General features: G+C 33.2%; 1 protein-coding gene across 1 annotated transcript in view; it reads left to right on the forward strand.

Annotated features, from left to right (window-relative positions):
* ATRNL1 (attractin like 1) overlaps window positions 1-15677 on the forward strand; it is a 751710-nt gene that overhangs the window by 145085 nt on the left and 590948 nt on the right. The window contains exons 12-15 of the mRNA XM_070470251.1: window positions 438-646; window positions 1901-2019; window positions 6201-6333; window positions 9920-10101. Coding sequence (XP_070326352.1) covers window positions 438-646; window positions 1901-2019; window positions 6201-6333; window positions 9920-10101 — 643 coding nt within the window. The remainder of the gene's footprint in view (window positions 1-437; window positions 647-1900; window positions 2020-6200; window positions 6334-9919; window positions 10102-15677) is intronic.

A 15677-nucleotide genomic window follows, 5' to 3' on the forward strand; every position in this document is an offset into this window, starting at 1 on the left:
ATAAAAAATATTCTTGAAGTATTTTCTGATCTTTTCCATTTCTTATATCAATAATATTTTTAGAAATGAAAATTAGGCTGTTTTGAGGCCATTTCAAATTTCTTTGGTGCTGATAGTATTAATTCAGTAATCATCTGAGCTTTTCTTTTCAAATTGAAACTTTGAAAATCTTCTTGATTATTTTATTCTTGGTCATTTTATTTTATAAAAGGATTGTAACAGTGTACAAAGAATTCTATATCCAATTTTTAATTCTTTGTATTCAAAAAATTTAATTCTATATAGCAATTCTAAAGTGTATCTTGTTATATCCATATAGCTACTATATATTTCTAAAACTGTTTCCTACCTAGATAAAAAATGTAAAATACATCTTTAAATTTATTTTTAAAACTGATTATATACTTTTTGTAAGATTCCTGTTTTGTTTTTAATAGGTCCATGTATATATTTGGAGGATTTTCTAGTGTACTCCTAAATGATATACTTGTATACAAGCCTCCAAACTGCAAGGCTTTCAGAGATGAAGAACTTTGTAAAAATGCTGGTCCAGGAATAAAATGTATTTGGAACAAAAATCACTGTGAATCTTGGGACTCTGGGAATACTAATAATATTCTTAGAGCAAAGTGCCCTCCGAAAACAGGTGAAATATTTTTTTACTTCTTTTTTGACATAAAGCATCTCTACCTGGCTTGAAATGGAAGTGAATTCCTGCTCGTAAGAATTACTTTAATAGTTTTCAAAAATTAAAAACTCATAATCCTCTAATTAGGAATTCTAACATTTGAATTTGGCAGTGATCAATAATTAAATATTTTTCTTACCTATCTTTAGTTTTCCTTTTTGAATGTGTAATAGTAATATATCTCTGTGTAATAGTAATATATCAATTTTGACATGTAACATGGCCATATATATGTATGAATTATTTTTGTATGTAAGTATAAAATTCTCTCAAATACATCCTTTCTTAGATATATTGTATGCTTCAAGGAAATAAAATGAAGTAATTTATTCTGCATTTGGTACTTTTTTTCTTCCTGAATTATTGTCAAACCATCACATAAAGCTAAAAAGCTTCTAGAATTTTGATGTCCTGTTATAACTCAATATTTCTTATAAAACATTGAATAAACAATTCAAACTTATGAATGTGCATGCCAAGTTGCTTCAGTCGTGTCCAGCTCTTTGCAACCCTGTGGACTGTACTCCTCCAGGCTCCCTTGTCCTGGAGGATTCTCCAGGCAGGAAAAACAGAGTGGGCTGCCATGCCCTCCTCTAGGGGATCTTCCTGACCTCGGGCTCTAACCCGCATCTCCTATGTCTCCTCTTTTGGCAGGCAGGTTCTTTACAATTAGCGCCACCTGGGATGCCCTGATTTATGAAGAATTAATAGTAAATATTTATAAAGAATGATTTGGATATAAATTTTCAGTTTTCTTAAAGTGAATGGGGCTTTTATACATTTTTGGTGCTACAATGAGCAGATCAGGTTTTGCTAACCTATAATCAGTCAGATGTTTCTAGATAGCTTTATGAAGAATGATAAACAATGAGCATTTGTTATAATCTTTTCTTTTAAACATATAGTAATACATTTTGTTTAATAAAATACCTCTAAATCTTTTCCTTCCTCCATAATGTGTAAATGTCAAATGATTGTAGGATCCTGATAGAGTGAATAATCAAGATGAGGGCAGGAGGTATTTAAATCCCTGTAAATCCAATTAAATTACAAAACTGGCTTCATATTGGAGAACTTATTTTGATATTGATGATTACATTTATGGTTTAAAAATGTCCTCGTGATTCTCAGCAGATGTTAAAAATATGTGAATTAAGAAGTGTGACATTTTCTTTTCATCCTAATGGGTTCTGTCTCCCATTTGTATCACAGCTGCTTCTGATGACAGATGTTTTAGATATGCAGATTGTGCCAGCTGTACCGCCAATACGAATGGGTGCCAGTGGTGTGATGACAAGAAATGCATTTCATCAACCAGTAACTGCAGCATGGTTAGTATTTATGGGTAGATGATGATGTAGCTAACACTGCTACTTTATAATCATTAGCTTACCTGTATCAAGACATTTAGAAAAGGGAAAGGGGAGAGACAAAATAGAATTATGGTATTAAGAGATATAAACTACTATGTATAAAATAGATAAGCAACAAGAATATATTGTACAGCACAGGAGTTTATAGCCATTGTTTTGTAATAATGTTTAATGGAATATATAATCTTTAAAAAATGTTGAATCATGTTGTACACCTGAAACGAATTCAATATTGTAGTAAGTAAGTGAAGTCGCTCAGTTGTGTCCGACTCTGCGAACCCACGGACTGAAGCCTACAAGGCTCCTCTGTCCATGGAATTTTCCAGGCAAGAATACTGGAGTGGGTTGCTGTTTCCTTCTCCAGGGGATCTTCCTGACACAGGGATCAAACCCTGATCTCTTGCATTGCAGGCAGACGCTTTACCATCTGAGCCACCAGGAAAGCCCTATAAAATTTCGTTTGCAACCTCTTGGGCTGTATAGTCCATGGAGTTCTCCAGGCCAGAATACTGGAGTGGGTAGCCTTTCCCTTCTCCAGGGGATCTTCCCAACTCAGGGATCGAACCCAGGTCTCGCACATTGCGGGTGTATTCTTTACCTGCTGAGCCACCAGGGAAGCCCACGAATACTGGGGTGGGTAGCCTATCCCTTCTCCAGTGGATCATCTTGACCCAGGAATCGAACCGGGGTCTTCTTTACCAACTGAGCTATGAGGGAAGCCCCCAGATTGTAAGCCAACTATAAAAAAAAGACATTTAGAAAATGTGTATGGCATCACTTACTTCTTGATACGTTGTTGGTCAGTCTAGATTCCATGTTGAATCCAATAACCTTTACTTTTCATGGATAAGATTGGGAAAATTCTTTCAAAACTTAATTTAAAAGAAGACTGTAACTATAAACATTGTCTTCTGTGCTGATAGAAATAGGAATGTGTAAGTAAGTATTGAAGTCACTTCTTTGAGAATCTTGTTCAGACATGTATTAATAGTGTTGTGACTTAGGTTTTATTTATATACTTTGTGTGCAGGCTTAATCTGAAGTGTTGATAGTAGTAGTTTTCATTTTATCTTTAAAATCATCTATAGGTCTGTATAAATTTGTCTTTAGATCTGTGGTTCTCTGAGTCAATTCTGTCCCCCATTGGGACATCTGGCGATGTGTATTTTTTGGTTGTTTTCACAACTGTGGGACTGCTACCAGGATCTAACATAGAGAAGCCAGGGACACAGGTAAACATCCTACAATGAATGAATAGTGCTGACACAAAAAATCATCCCCTGGCTCAAAGTTTCACTAGTGATGAAGTCAAGAACCTATTTTAGGTAGACTATTGAAAATATTAAAAAATTAATATTGATAGATTAAAATAGATCAAGAGGAGTAAAAACTAACCTTTTAATGGATAGCATCAAAATATTCCATATTTTTTAGATGTCAAAAAATTGAAGGAAAATTTTTTTAAATTATTAAGGATTGCATTCAGTAGGATTAAAGATTCTCTTATTGGAGTGTAGCTTAAATAACTAAAAAGTTTCCATAGAGATTTTAAACTAAATATATGTTAATTTTTTCTTTTTTTGAATTTTTATTAAGCAAGAAAAGTATCCACTTGTTTTTCAAGATACCAGGCAGAGTTAAAAGGTAAAGAAAAGGGAGTTTGAAAACTAAGTAAAAAGTTTTTATTACGTTATCTAAGATTTTTCTCCAGTAGCCAATCATATTTTGAAATAAAGCTTTATGATTCTAAAATAATATTAAAAACTTAAAATGAAGGAAAACTTTGAATTATTGACTAATTAGATTGAACTCTTTTGTTTTTATACTTACTGTATTGGTGTATACTTTGCAGTGATGTGTTGCTTTAATAATAATAGATACTTCAGTTTTATTTGAGTTTGAATGTTAATAGAACATGACTCACTTTGAAAGTTTGAATTACTTTTTTATATTTGCATAATATTCATCTAATGGGAGTTATACTAGTGAATAATGTGGACCTGGTAGCAAAGTAAAATAAAACATGGGAATAAGGGACTAAAATGGAGAATGTCATTAGATAAGAATTGCAAGCAGATTTTATTTAAAACTTTATTTGATAACTCTAATTTGTATTTAGACATTTACACTATGTGAAAATACACGTCTCAAAAATTGTATTATGCAAATTACTATAAAGTATTTATTTTATAAAGTGGCTTTTTCCTTTAGAGTTTGGTGTTGATAATGTGTTAAAAAGGAAAGCACTGAGTGAGATAGTACAAGTGAACAGATGGAAGTCTGTTATAATTTAGACTTTGATGTAATGTGTCTTTTGGACAGTTTTATCAGAATGTCTGGTGATTAAAATAAACCAAATGCTAATAGATTCAGAAGGGTCTATGAGATTTTAGCATAAATGATGTCCATTGATATTCTCTTTCATTATTTAGTCATTTTTACTGCATGTTGCATATTTCGTGCTCTAATAGCCCAAATAACTGCTTTCTTCTTGCAGATTTTCATTTTAAATTTACATCGAGATATATTAGGGTGAAGATGAGTAGAGTACTGGTTATTCTTCATAGTCTGTTTATGAATGTGCATCTGGTTCATTAGGCCAAAAAATGCCAGCCATGTTTCAGAGTAGCAGTCAGCTTTCTTCTGTCATTGAATAAATTGGCTCTGTGTGTGATGGAAATACAGTTTGGTCTATTGTACTGGCTCAGTATCAATAAATGGTTATACTGTTCATATGAAGAGCAGTAGAGTTAATTCGATGGTGACTCTACCATTGTTGTTCTAAAGATTGGCATTAAGTTCTCATTCTTTCTCTTATTCTAATATGTTGTTTAGCCATTCTCTTGTCTGTCTTATAGGCTATTTTATTTATCAGATGATTAAGTAAATTGATTTGTTTTCAGTTATGTGACAAACGTTTCGAAGTATAGTAATCCTATAGAATAATGCTAAGATTTATATGCTATATGAGGGAAAAAAAGCTATGAATCAGAAAAATAACATTAAGAAAATTTGCAAGTTCCTAGTGAAAATGATGGTTGAATAAGACTTGCAGTACAATTCGGGCTTTAAAAAATGTATCTTATGTGATTTTTTAAAAGGAAGAGTAAGATAGAAACTTCTTCAACCATTTTTATATATGGGAAATTATAAGTAAATTTTGATTGTCAAGTTTTTTGTTTGAAAAGAAATATTTATCACCTTTACATGAGCAAGCCTGAGGTAAGAGTGTCTACCTGTGGGAAGGAGAGGGAGCTTATGATGCAGCATGTGCTTTTTTCCTTTGTGTGTGTTTTTTTTTTCCCTCAAAAATGAGTTACAAGAAGAGTTGAGCTCAAAGAATCTGTTTTTCATTATCACAGGTATTGATAATATCATGTGAAATATCAAACCTTGATATAAGTAGAGAACTCACACCAAAGTTCCCATATTGCCTTTTGTTTTCTTTTTTGACCTTTAAACTTCAACCTCTTGGACCTGCAATTAGTTGAAATATGAGTAGTTGTGTAATAGGACTGATCAAAATGTAACTTTTGCAGTTTCTTTTCAACCTTTATTGAGGAAATGTGATAGATACACATAGGAGAAACATCAGTTAACCAAAATCATTATTTAATGTCTGTGGAAATAACCAAAATCGTTATTTAATGTATATGAAGTAAACTTAGTTTAAGTTATTGAGAAAATAATTTATCATTTTAGATTGTATTGGATTTTGATAAAGCATCTCTTTAACTTTTGCTACTCATTATTTCCACTTCATTCCCAGGAGTCTGCATGATAGACTATTATGACTAGAATTCTTTGATGTGATCATTGAGAGAAATGAACGACTTTATTCACTGGCTTTGTTTATTGAATCGGAAGCCTGTTATCAGATTCAACAGAATAGGTTTTCATTACTTGATTTCTGTTTAAGATTGTGTAATTTGCATGTTTTTTCAATAAGCATACATTCTAATTCCAGGAACTTTGCTTAAATAAATAAATGAATAAAAATTTCTGATTCAGTAGAACTGGATTTGGTGTTAGAAGTCTGTGTTGTAAAGTTCACCACGTGATTTATGTATACGCTAAACTTCATGGGTCATTACTGTACCAAGGCGAAAGGTAACATGCTTTATCTTTTAACTTTGTAGTCTGTGAAAAACTATACCAAATGCCATGTGAGGAATGAGCAGATCTGTAACAAACTTACTAGCTGTAAAAGCTGTTCACTGAACTTGAATTGCCAGTGGGATCAGCGGCAGCAGGAGTGCCAGGCTCTACCAGGTAAAGATTTGTATTTGGTAAATCAGTTTTGTAGTCCACAGATGAATGCTATTTTTGTAAAGAGCATTTAGTAAGAATATTCCATTTTCTAAAATTAAATCAGTAGCAAATAAACAACAGTATTGGAGTAAAGATAGCAGTGTTTCTACAAGAAAGATTTATACATTCATTTCCGATTAAGACTTTCAAGGTATCTTCTGTTTATTACTGTTGACTTGATCCGAATACTTTTCAATTAAAAAATTGTATCTTAAAAACATAGAAAATATTAAGTACTCAGGCTAATATCTAAATCTAACAATGTTAACATTTTAGCGTATTGGATTTAAGCGCGCTTTATTTTTTAAATTCCAGGAGCAGTTTTTTACTGACTGTTCTTTTTTTATTAGAAATGGTAACATTTATAATAATTATTATATGATTCAATGAGATGCTTAAGGTCTGTAAACCAGAACAAAACTCATTTGAAAAATAAATTTCAATTTAGTTTTTACAGTTAGCATTCTTCTTAGTAGACCCCAAAGTACTCTTTCTTTTGAATATGAAAGAGAAAATCAGAAAATAAAAACCTTGTATATATAGTTATCCAGTTCCATCTTCTTGTTATATAGATAAGCTGAGACTGGTTACACAATCCTGCTTAAAAAAAGTGCATGGCTTATAAATGGCAGAGGGGACTAGTAACTGGGTGTTTATCTTTGTTCAGTTTTTTGCCTGTTTCTATCTCATGATTTTTTTTTTTCATTTTTTTCATTGAAAAATATCTGAACCTATGTAATTTTAGAAAGTGTTGGAAAATCCCATCATAGGATTTAAGTCTTCCGAATAAGTTCATGTAACAAAATAAAAATTAGATTGCCTTTAAAAGAACCATTGAGATTTTGGAATTTTGTTTATGTACTGAGCTTTTAAGCTTTTAAATAGCGAGGTATGCATGTGTGTTCATTTTGAGTAATTTAGAGAATATTAATGCAGTAGGCAAGATTTGAGAAGCAGTAGTGAGATGACACTAAACTTGAAAGTAATAATTTCTAAGTGTTAAAGTCTAAAAGCTACATGTAGATCAATAAAATTACTTATAAAGTCTCTTTAAAAAGACAGAGTAAATCCTGGACTAAAATAAGAGTTGACTGAAGGAATATATATGTAAAGGAATATTATTCAGTAAGAAGAGAATTTGATTACCAGTGGAAATTTGGGAAAATAATAGTGAAGTTATATTTAGTAATACTCATCTACTCTTGCCTGGGAAAATATTTTGGTTTGGCCTAAGTGTTGTACTTGACCAGGTTATTACTTTGGAGAATAAGAAATATAATAAGCTATTTTATTATACAGTAACTCCCCTTGTTCTGTATTCATATTTACTAAGAACCAGCTTGGTGTTATATGTAGTTTGGTTTCTGTTCAGCTTGTCTCAAGGAAGTGAATGCTTTAAATGGAGAACTCAGTCTGTAGTAATTGCCTTTTTCCATGAAAATTTGTGAATTGCATTTTTTCTATTGATCTCATGTAAAATTGGCAATTTGAATTTATCAAGCTTAACCTATTTTAAAAATTAACTACTATCCTAAAGTTGAGGTAAGACATCAAAACATTTGGTTTAGTGCTTTGGTTTAGTTTAGCCTCAAAGGCCAATGCGTTACTTGCATTTGTATGATGCGTTAACCAAGTATTTTTGATCTTATAAAACAAAAGATAACCACAACTAATGTAAATCCTTCCTTGATTGAGTAAGGAAAGAAAAAGCTGAAATTTAACAAAAACTGCTGTACTGTTTTCCTTGAAGTAATTTGGTAGTTTAGATTTCAGAAGACAAGGAAGATTGCTGTATGTGTAGCTTGAAAATGAAAACAGAGGTGTTTGAAGTCTTATTAAATGACTGGTGTATCGGGTGCTTACTATGTTCCAAGCACTATGTGTTATTCTCATTACCTAGTTTAATAGGACAGTAGTTATTCAAGAAGCAAGGGGCCCTGTAATACTAAGATATTGTGTGCTTCTGTAATTCTCATTCTGTTACAGGTTTACTCTGTATTAATAGTTTTCCAAAGGCTACATAGTATATGATTCTAATAGATTGAATGTTATATTAAACCAACATTAAAGGAATTTGCAAAAATACAGAACAAAGCCACCCTCTTAACTCTTTTGTTCTTTGGAGACTCTAATTAAGAGAAATTAAATATGCTATTTATTTTAAGTTGTTATGTGTTTCCTGAACATTTTTTAATAAAAAATTTCAAATATTTTTTATGAATTTTTTAATGAAAAATAGAATTGTAGTGAGGACACTCAGTACCCATGCCCTAGATTCTGCAATGCACAGTTTACTCTACTTTATCTCTGATTTCTCTGCCTATCTCCATCCCCTATTCATTTATCAACCCATCTCAATTTTTGATGCCAACACCTAATTGGCATCTCAAGGAGAAAATGTGATGATATTAATACATCTTCTTTGGGTGTGTAATAATAGCATTAAGGGGCAAGACATCCCAGAAACTGGAAGAGTAGGTTTGTAATAAAATTTTAAATGAATAAATACATGTATTTTTAAAAGATTAGTTTTAATTTTTAATATGGTCAAGCTCCATAGATATAAAATGTATAAGGAAAATTCTGTGGCATTCTCAATAATTTTGAAGAGTTTAAAGTGGTCTTGAGACCAAAATGTTTGAGAACTGCTGCTTTATAATAATTCCATAAAGACTGAACTGCTGCATCCAACCTGAAAGGGCAAGAGGCCCTGATATATTTCGTGATATGAAACTAACGGATCGTCAAGTCAATCTTCACAGATTGGTGTGTCAATAAAACACCTCAGTGTTAATGTATCCTAGAGCAGAACTTTATATTGAATTTAGAAGTCTGTGTATTAGAAAATAGACACTGTTTTAAGTTCAGTTAGGAGCCTAAGGATAAACCACTGTTACTGAATAGTATGTTTAAACTTTCAAAAGACCTGAAAGGTTGTGTAAAAATAAATATTTGAAAGCAAAGTTTCTAGTTTCTTTACGAAGTGTAAATGAAATGCGACTTCATGCCCCATAATTATAATTAAAGAATCAAAGAACCCAGCTTATATGAAATAGTACACCTGGGCTAAGGAGATTAGTTAATCTAATTCCATAGCCCAGAGGACAGTTATTAATAGCTACACTTGTAGGAATAACTTTGCTTTTGTTGTGTGCTGGTTATTTTTCTACTAAAGTGATCTTGTATAAAGTGGACCTTGCGACATATAAATGTAGTAGTGATTTCACTTGCTGCAAAACCATATATCAATACACTAGATTTACACGGAAGACCTAACAGTCAACAGATTTCGACTGATGTTACAGAGCCGTAGCTTTTCTTATGTTTAATAATTAGAGAAAAAATTAGGATCTTCTATTCTTATTCTTCACCAAAATATTAGTCAAATTTTGTTTAGTATGATACAAGGATATATTTAAATTTTATCATAAAAATTATTTAAGCAAATCTAGTTGTATTTATTTAGCATTCTGAAATAATTGAAAAATACGCATGTGTTTGGATAATCAAAAAATAAGACATGATTTTTTTTTTTTTTTTTGACTAGCTCACCTTTGTGGAGAAGGATGGATTCATGTCGGGGATGCTTGTCTTAGAATTAATTCCAGTAGAGAAAACTATGACAATGCAAAACTTTACTGCTATAATCTTAGTGGAAATCTTGCTTCATTAACAACTTCAAAAGAAGTAGAATTTGTACTGGATGAAATACAGAAGTATACACAACAGGTAACAACTCTATTTGTTTTTATATGGGAATATGCTTATAATCATACAGCTATTGGCAATGAGTCATTCTTTTTGTTTTTAAATACATTATTTTTAATAAACCTTGGAAGTGAAAGTAGAACTCATTTCAACAGTGAATAGACAGGGGACTCATTTCGTACTTGTATTTGGTAACATGCCCCTCCTCACAGATGGCGGTGGTAAAGAATCCACCTGCCAATGCAGGAGACGCAAGAGATGTGGGTTTGATCCCTGGGTCAGGAAAATCCCTGGAGAAAGAAATGGCAACCCACTCCGGTATTCTTGCCTCGAGTACCCCATGGACAGAGGAACCTGGCAGGTTACAATCCATGGGGTTGCAAAGATTTGGACATGACTGAGTACAGCACAGCATTTGGTAGTTTAGTAATTTTCTAAATTGCTTATCTCATGTTTTGCTCAGTAAACCATTGCATTACCTTAGCAAGAAGTCATCTCTTATGAATATACTTTAAAAATTGTGTGTATAATTTAATAATTTGTTTGAAGTGTTATTATTCTCATAACTTAGGATGTCTCTTATAATCAGAACACTAGACCAGTATGTTGGCTGTATTTGTATGTGTGCATTTGTGTGTATGTTGTTTATGTGTATGTTCTGAGGGTTAAAATTTTGAATAATCCTCTTTGTATAGATATGCTTGAAATAATATACAAATAGTTAGCTGGACTTAAACCGATCATTCAATAATGGAAGATTTGGAATATACAACACTTGGAAGCAGTTTTAATTTCCTTGAAAGCTGTTTTATGGAAAATATTTCCATAAAAATGGACTATTTGCTTGGAAATGGTATCAAATATCATTTTACAATAAACTTCTAATAGGAATCCATAGTACTTATTTGCTGTTCTTGGGATGTTAAACTATAATCAACTCCTAGGAACAGATTAAGTTGGAGGTTTGGAAATAATTTACTAAATGTAGTTTTGAAATATCTTAGTTCATATACTTACTTAAAGTGTCTTGAAGACATTTGAAAAAATTGAGTAGATTATATTATGCATTGTATTGTTTTAGGTGTACAACATAATGATTTGATATTTGTATTTATTGTGATACATGTTCTTGGATTTTTTTTTAGATTCCACATATAAGTGAGGTCATATGGTATTTTTCTTATCCTGACTTGTTTCAATTTGATCTATCCATGTTCTTGCAAATGGCAAGCTTTCAGTACTCCGTGATCTCACATATATGGTGAATTTAAAACAAACAAACATCCTAAAAACTAAAAAACCAAGCTCACAGATATAGAGAACAGTTTGATATTTGCCAGAGGTAAGGATGGAGGGTGGGGAAAATGGATGAAAGCAGTCAAAAGGTACAGACTTACAATTATAAAATAAATAAGCTATGAGGCTATGATACATGATGTGATGACTATAGTGAATAATATTGTATTACGTATTTGAAATGTGCTGAGAGAGTAGATCTTAAAAATCTTCACAAAAAACTGTGTATGGTGACATACGTTAACTAGACTTACCATTCTACAATGTATACAAATATTGAATCATTATTTTGAATTCTGGAAATTAAAATAATATTATATGTCAGTCATGCATCAATTAATGGGGCTTTCCTGGAGGTTCAGACGGTAAAGAATCTGCCTGCAGTCAAGAGACCCAGGTTCGATTCCTGGGTCAGGAAGATCTCCTGGAGAAGGGAACAGCTACCCACTTCAGTATTCTTGCCTGGAGAATCCCATGGACAGAGGAGCCTGGTGGACTACAGTCCATGGAGTCACAAAGAGTTGGACATGACTGAGTGTCTTTCACTTCACATACATCAATTAAAAGAAAAAGTATAGTCAACACTTAAGACTAGCTTAAGTAGGAGATTTAGAAATAGTTTACTAAATCTAATTTTGAAATACCTTATTTAGTTCAAATATATACTTGAAATATACTAATGTAAACTGTCATAGCATCTATAAGATTTTTGTATTTTGTGTCAAAAGTAAAATTAGAGCTCAGTATAGATTAGTTAAGTGATAAAGCTAAACAATAATAAATACCTCATATCTGAAGTATGTACAATTTTGCCCAGTGTTTAAAATGTACACACACATATAGACCCCGTGGCCTAATAATCCACAAAGTGGCATGATTTCTATACAGCGCTTCCTGATAGCTCAGCTGGTAAAGAATCCGCCTGTAATGCAGAAGAGTGCAGTTGGATTCCTGGGTCGGAAGGATCCCCTGGAGAAGGGATAGGCTACCCACTCCAACCAGCTCAGCTGGTAAAGAATCAGCCTGCAATGCAGGAGACCTGGGTTCGACCCCTGGGTTGGGAAGATTCCCCTGGAGAAGGGAAAGGCTACCCACTCCAGTATTCTGGCCTGGAGAATTCCATGGATTGTATATAGTCCATGGGGTCACAAAGAATCAGACATGACTGAGCAACTTTCGCTAATGGAGGTATGGCTGTAATTCAAGTATTGCTTTGAAAATGGTATTAGATTTCAGTGACTTTTTTCGACCTTAGGTTATGACTTTTATTTGGGCAAGGAGTCTTTTGGTACAGTGCAGTGGAGATGGTTTGGCTTGAAAACTTTTCAGAACATATATTACCAATTGCTTGCCATTGAAACAGTTAAGTGATATGTTTTTGATATAGCTGATTTTTAAACAACATTGAGGGCAAATGATACATTAAGTATCAAACTGATGGAGAGCAGGCAATTTGGAAATACTGCTTATCTGTACAACTTAGTAGCAAGTTAACTTCCACAGCCCTATGTTCCTCATCTGTAACCTGGGATAGTTATTTGCTACCTTCCTGAATATTCATTGGAAGGACTGATGCTGAAGCTGCCTGCAATACTTTGGCCACCTTATGTGAAGAACTGACTCATTTGAAAAGACCCTGATGCTAGGAAAGATTGAAGGGAGGAGGAGAAGGGGACCACAGAGGATGAGATGGTTGGATGGCATCACTGATTCAATGGACGTGAGTTTGAGTAAATTCTGAAAGTTGGTGATGGACAGGAAGGCCTGGCGTGCTGCAGTCCATGGGGTCACAAAGAGTCGGACACGATTGAGCAACTGAACTGAACTGAACTAATGTTTATTGTGAGAAATAAGTGAGATATTGTATGTGAAGAATATAAATTTTAGTTGTGTTTACTAAAGTTATAATTATTATTGCTTGCATTTTTAATATTGTTATTTTTGTATGTTTCCACTATTGCTATTAGTACTCTTTCCAGGAATCATTAATTAGATAATGAATTTTTAGGTAACTAAGTGAATTTATTCAGTGAATAGTTGATATTGTCTATAGAAAAATACTTACCCCAAACTGATGTTTTAATTTTTCCCATTTTACAAAGCCTTCCCCCCATCTCCACTAATTATACTAGGGTCTTTTTCCTCTTAAGAACATTCCTGATAAAGAATATGAATATATGTTATGGATATATTTTGCTAATAACAGGGGAATAAGTGTCTGAGTTTTAAAAAGTGACTTAAGAACAGTTTTGTATAAATATGAAAAAATTAGAGGGACTTAAGCATATACCCTTTTGAAATGTTTATATGACTATTCAATTCACTGTAATTGCCTACCACAATTTTTATGGTGGCATTTAAAGTGTGTGTGTTTCTCATGAGTATTGATATGGATTATTTAATTTCTAATAACATTTTATATCTGTACAGAGTCAAAAGTCTCCCCCTTCATTAGTGAAATTGATAATTTATGTCCTTGAGTTCAGTTCAGTTCAGTCACTTAGTCGTGTCTGACTCTTTGCAATCCCATGGACATGCCAGGCTTCCCTGTCCATCACCAACTCCCAAAGCTTGCTCAGACTCATGTCCACTGAGTCAGTGATGCCATCCAACCATCTCATCCTCTGTCATCCCCTTCTCCTGCCTTCAATCTTTCCCAATATCAGGGTCTTTTCTAAAGAGTCAGCTCTTCCCATCAGTTGGCCAAAGTGTTGGAGCTTCAGCTTCAGCATCAGTCCTTTCAGTGACTATTCAGGACTGATTCCTTTAGGATGAACTGGTTGGATCTCCTTGCAGTCCAAGGGACTCTCAAGAGTCTTCTCCAATACCACAGTTCAAAAGCATCAATTCTTTGGTACTCAGCTTTCTTTATGGGCCAACTCTCACATCCATACATGACTACTGTAAAAACCATAGCTTTGACTAGATGGACCTTTGTCGGCAAAGTAATGTATCCCTAGTTTTTATAAATATTCAAAAATTTTACATGGACATTACAATATGATACTTGGCTTCCAAACAAATATATCAAGTGCTTGATATTAATAGGGTAAAGAAAAACTATAATAATTCAGTTTGTATTATAGAACCATTTTTGTGTGAACTGAAGCTATTTTTCTGGAAAGGATGAGCTAATCTTCATTCATTTAGTATGTATCTATTGTGCACCCTCAGTGTACTTGGCAGTCTACTGCTTGTTGAGAATATAAAAATTAAAAACAATCAGTGTTGTCAAAGAGCTTTCGGAGGAGAAAGACAAACCCAATTTTATTAAAGTGTGATAATTGCAGTGGTAAATGCACAGGGCAGATAGAGGATAGATATCTGCAGATATGTGCAGATAGAAGACAGATATCTGACATGTAATGTCAACTTAAGGAGTTTCCTAGAGTAATACCCAAGTTACTTGTTGCAAGACTTGGAGTTGCCCAGTACATAAAGATATTTGTAGGGATTCAGGGAAATACCTCTGGTTTTGTTTTTCTCTCAATTTATCTTGTTTGAGAGCTACTAGCTTATAGTTGAGGATAAGATGCATGTGGTGTCATCTAGGAGAGATCTATTGATTTTTTAAAATATTTTGGAAAAATGTAACAAAGTAGTATTTGTAAAGTTTTGTTTTTGGTCATATGGAGCATACAACATAATTTAAGATCTATTTACGTTTTTGTACTAGCAAGAGCTTCATTGTTTTCATTACGAAGTTGAGGAGTAATCAGTGAATATTTGGACATTAGTTCTCCTGAATATATTTAACTTACAAAGAGCTTCTTATTGGTAGAGCCACATTCTTTGAATTTTAGAAAAGTACTTGTGTTTGGCTTTGGGCTTCCCAGGTGGCTGTGATAAAGAATCTGCCTGCCAGTGAAGGAGCTGCAGAAGACCATGAGTTCAATCCCTGGATCAGAAAGTTCCCCTGGAGAAGGAAATGGCAGCCCACTATAGTATTCTTGCTGGGATAATCCCATGGACAGAGGAACTTGGCAGGCTGCGGTTTATGGGGTTGCAGAGTCGGACGCAGCTGAGCTCCTGAGCCCAAGCACAGACATGTACAGTGTTTGGCGTTAGCACTCAACTGCTTTTTCCTTTGTGTTATTTTTCATTTTTACATTATAATCTCAAAATGTGCTACTTTAGAAGCTTCATATTTCAAGATTTCTTCTTTAAGTTGGTAATTTTTTCTTGCTTATGTTTATAAATCATAAAGATTAGACCAACAATTAATTTGAATGTATGATGAACTTAGACTCAATAGTTTGTGGACTATCCTTCTCTGTAAATAAATGTTTTGTTGCATTAGA

This window comes from Odocoileus virginianus, chromosome 7 (assembly GCF_023699985.2).
Source record: "Odocoileus virginianus isolate 20LAN1187 ecotype Illinois chromosome 7, Ovbor_1.2, whole genome shotgun sequence".
Lineage (NCBI taxonomy): Eukaryota > Metazoa > Chordata > Mammalia > Artiodactyla > Cervidae > Odocoileus > Odocoileus virginianus.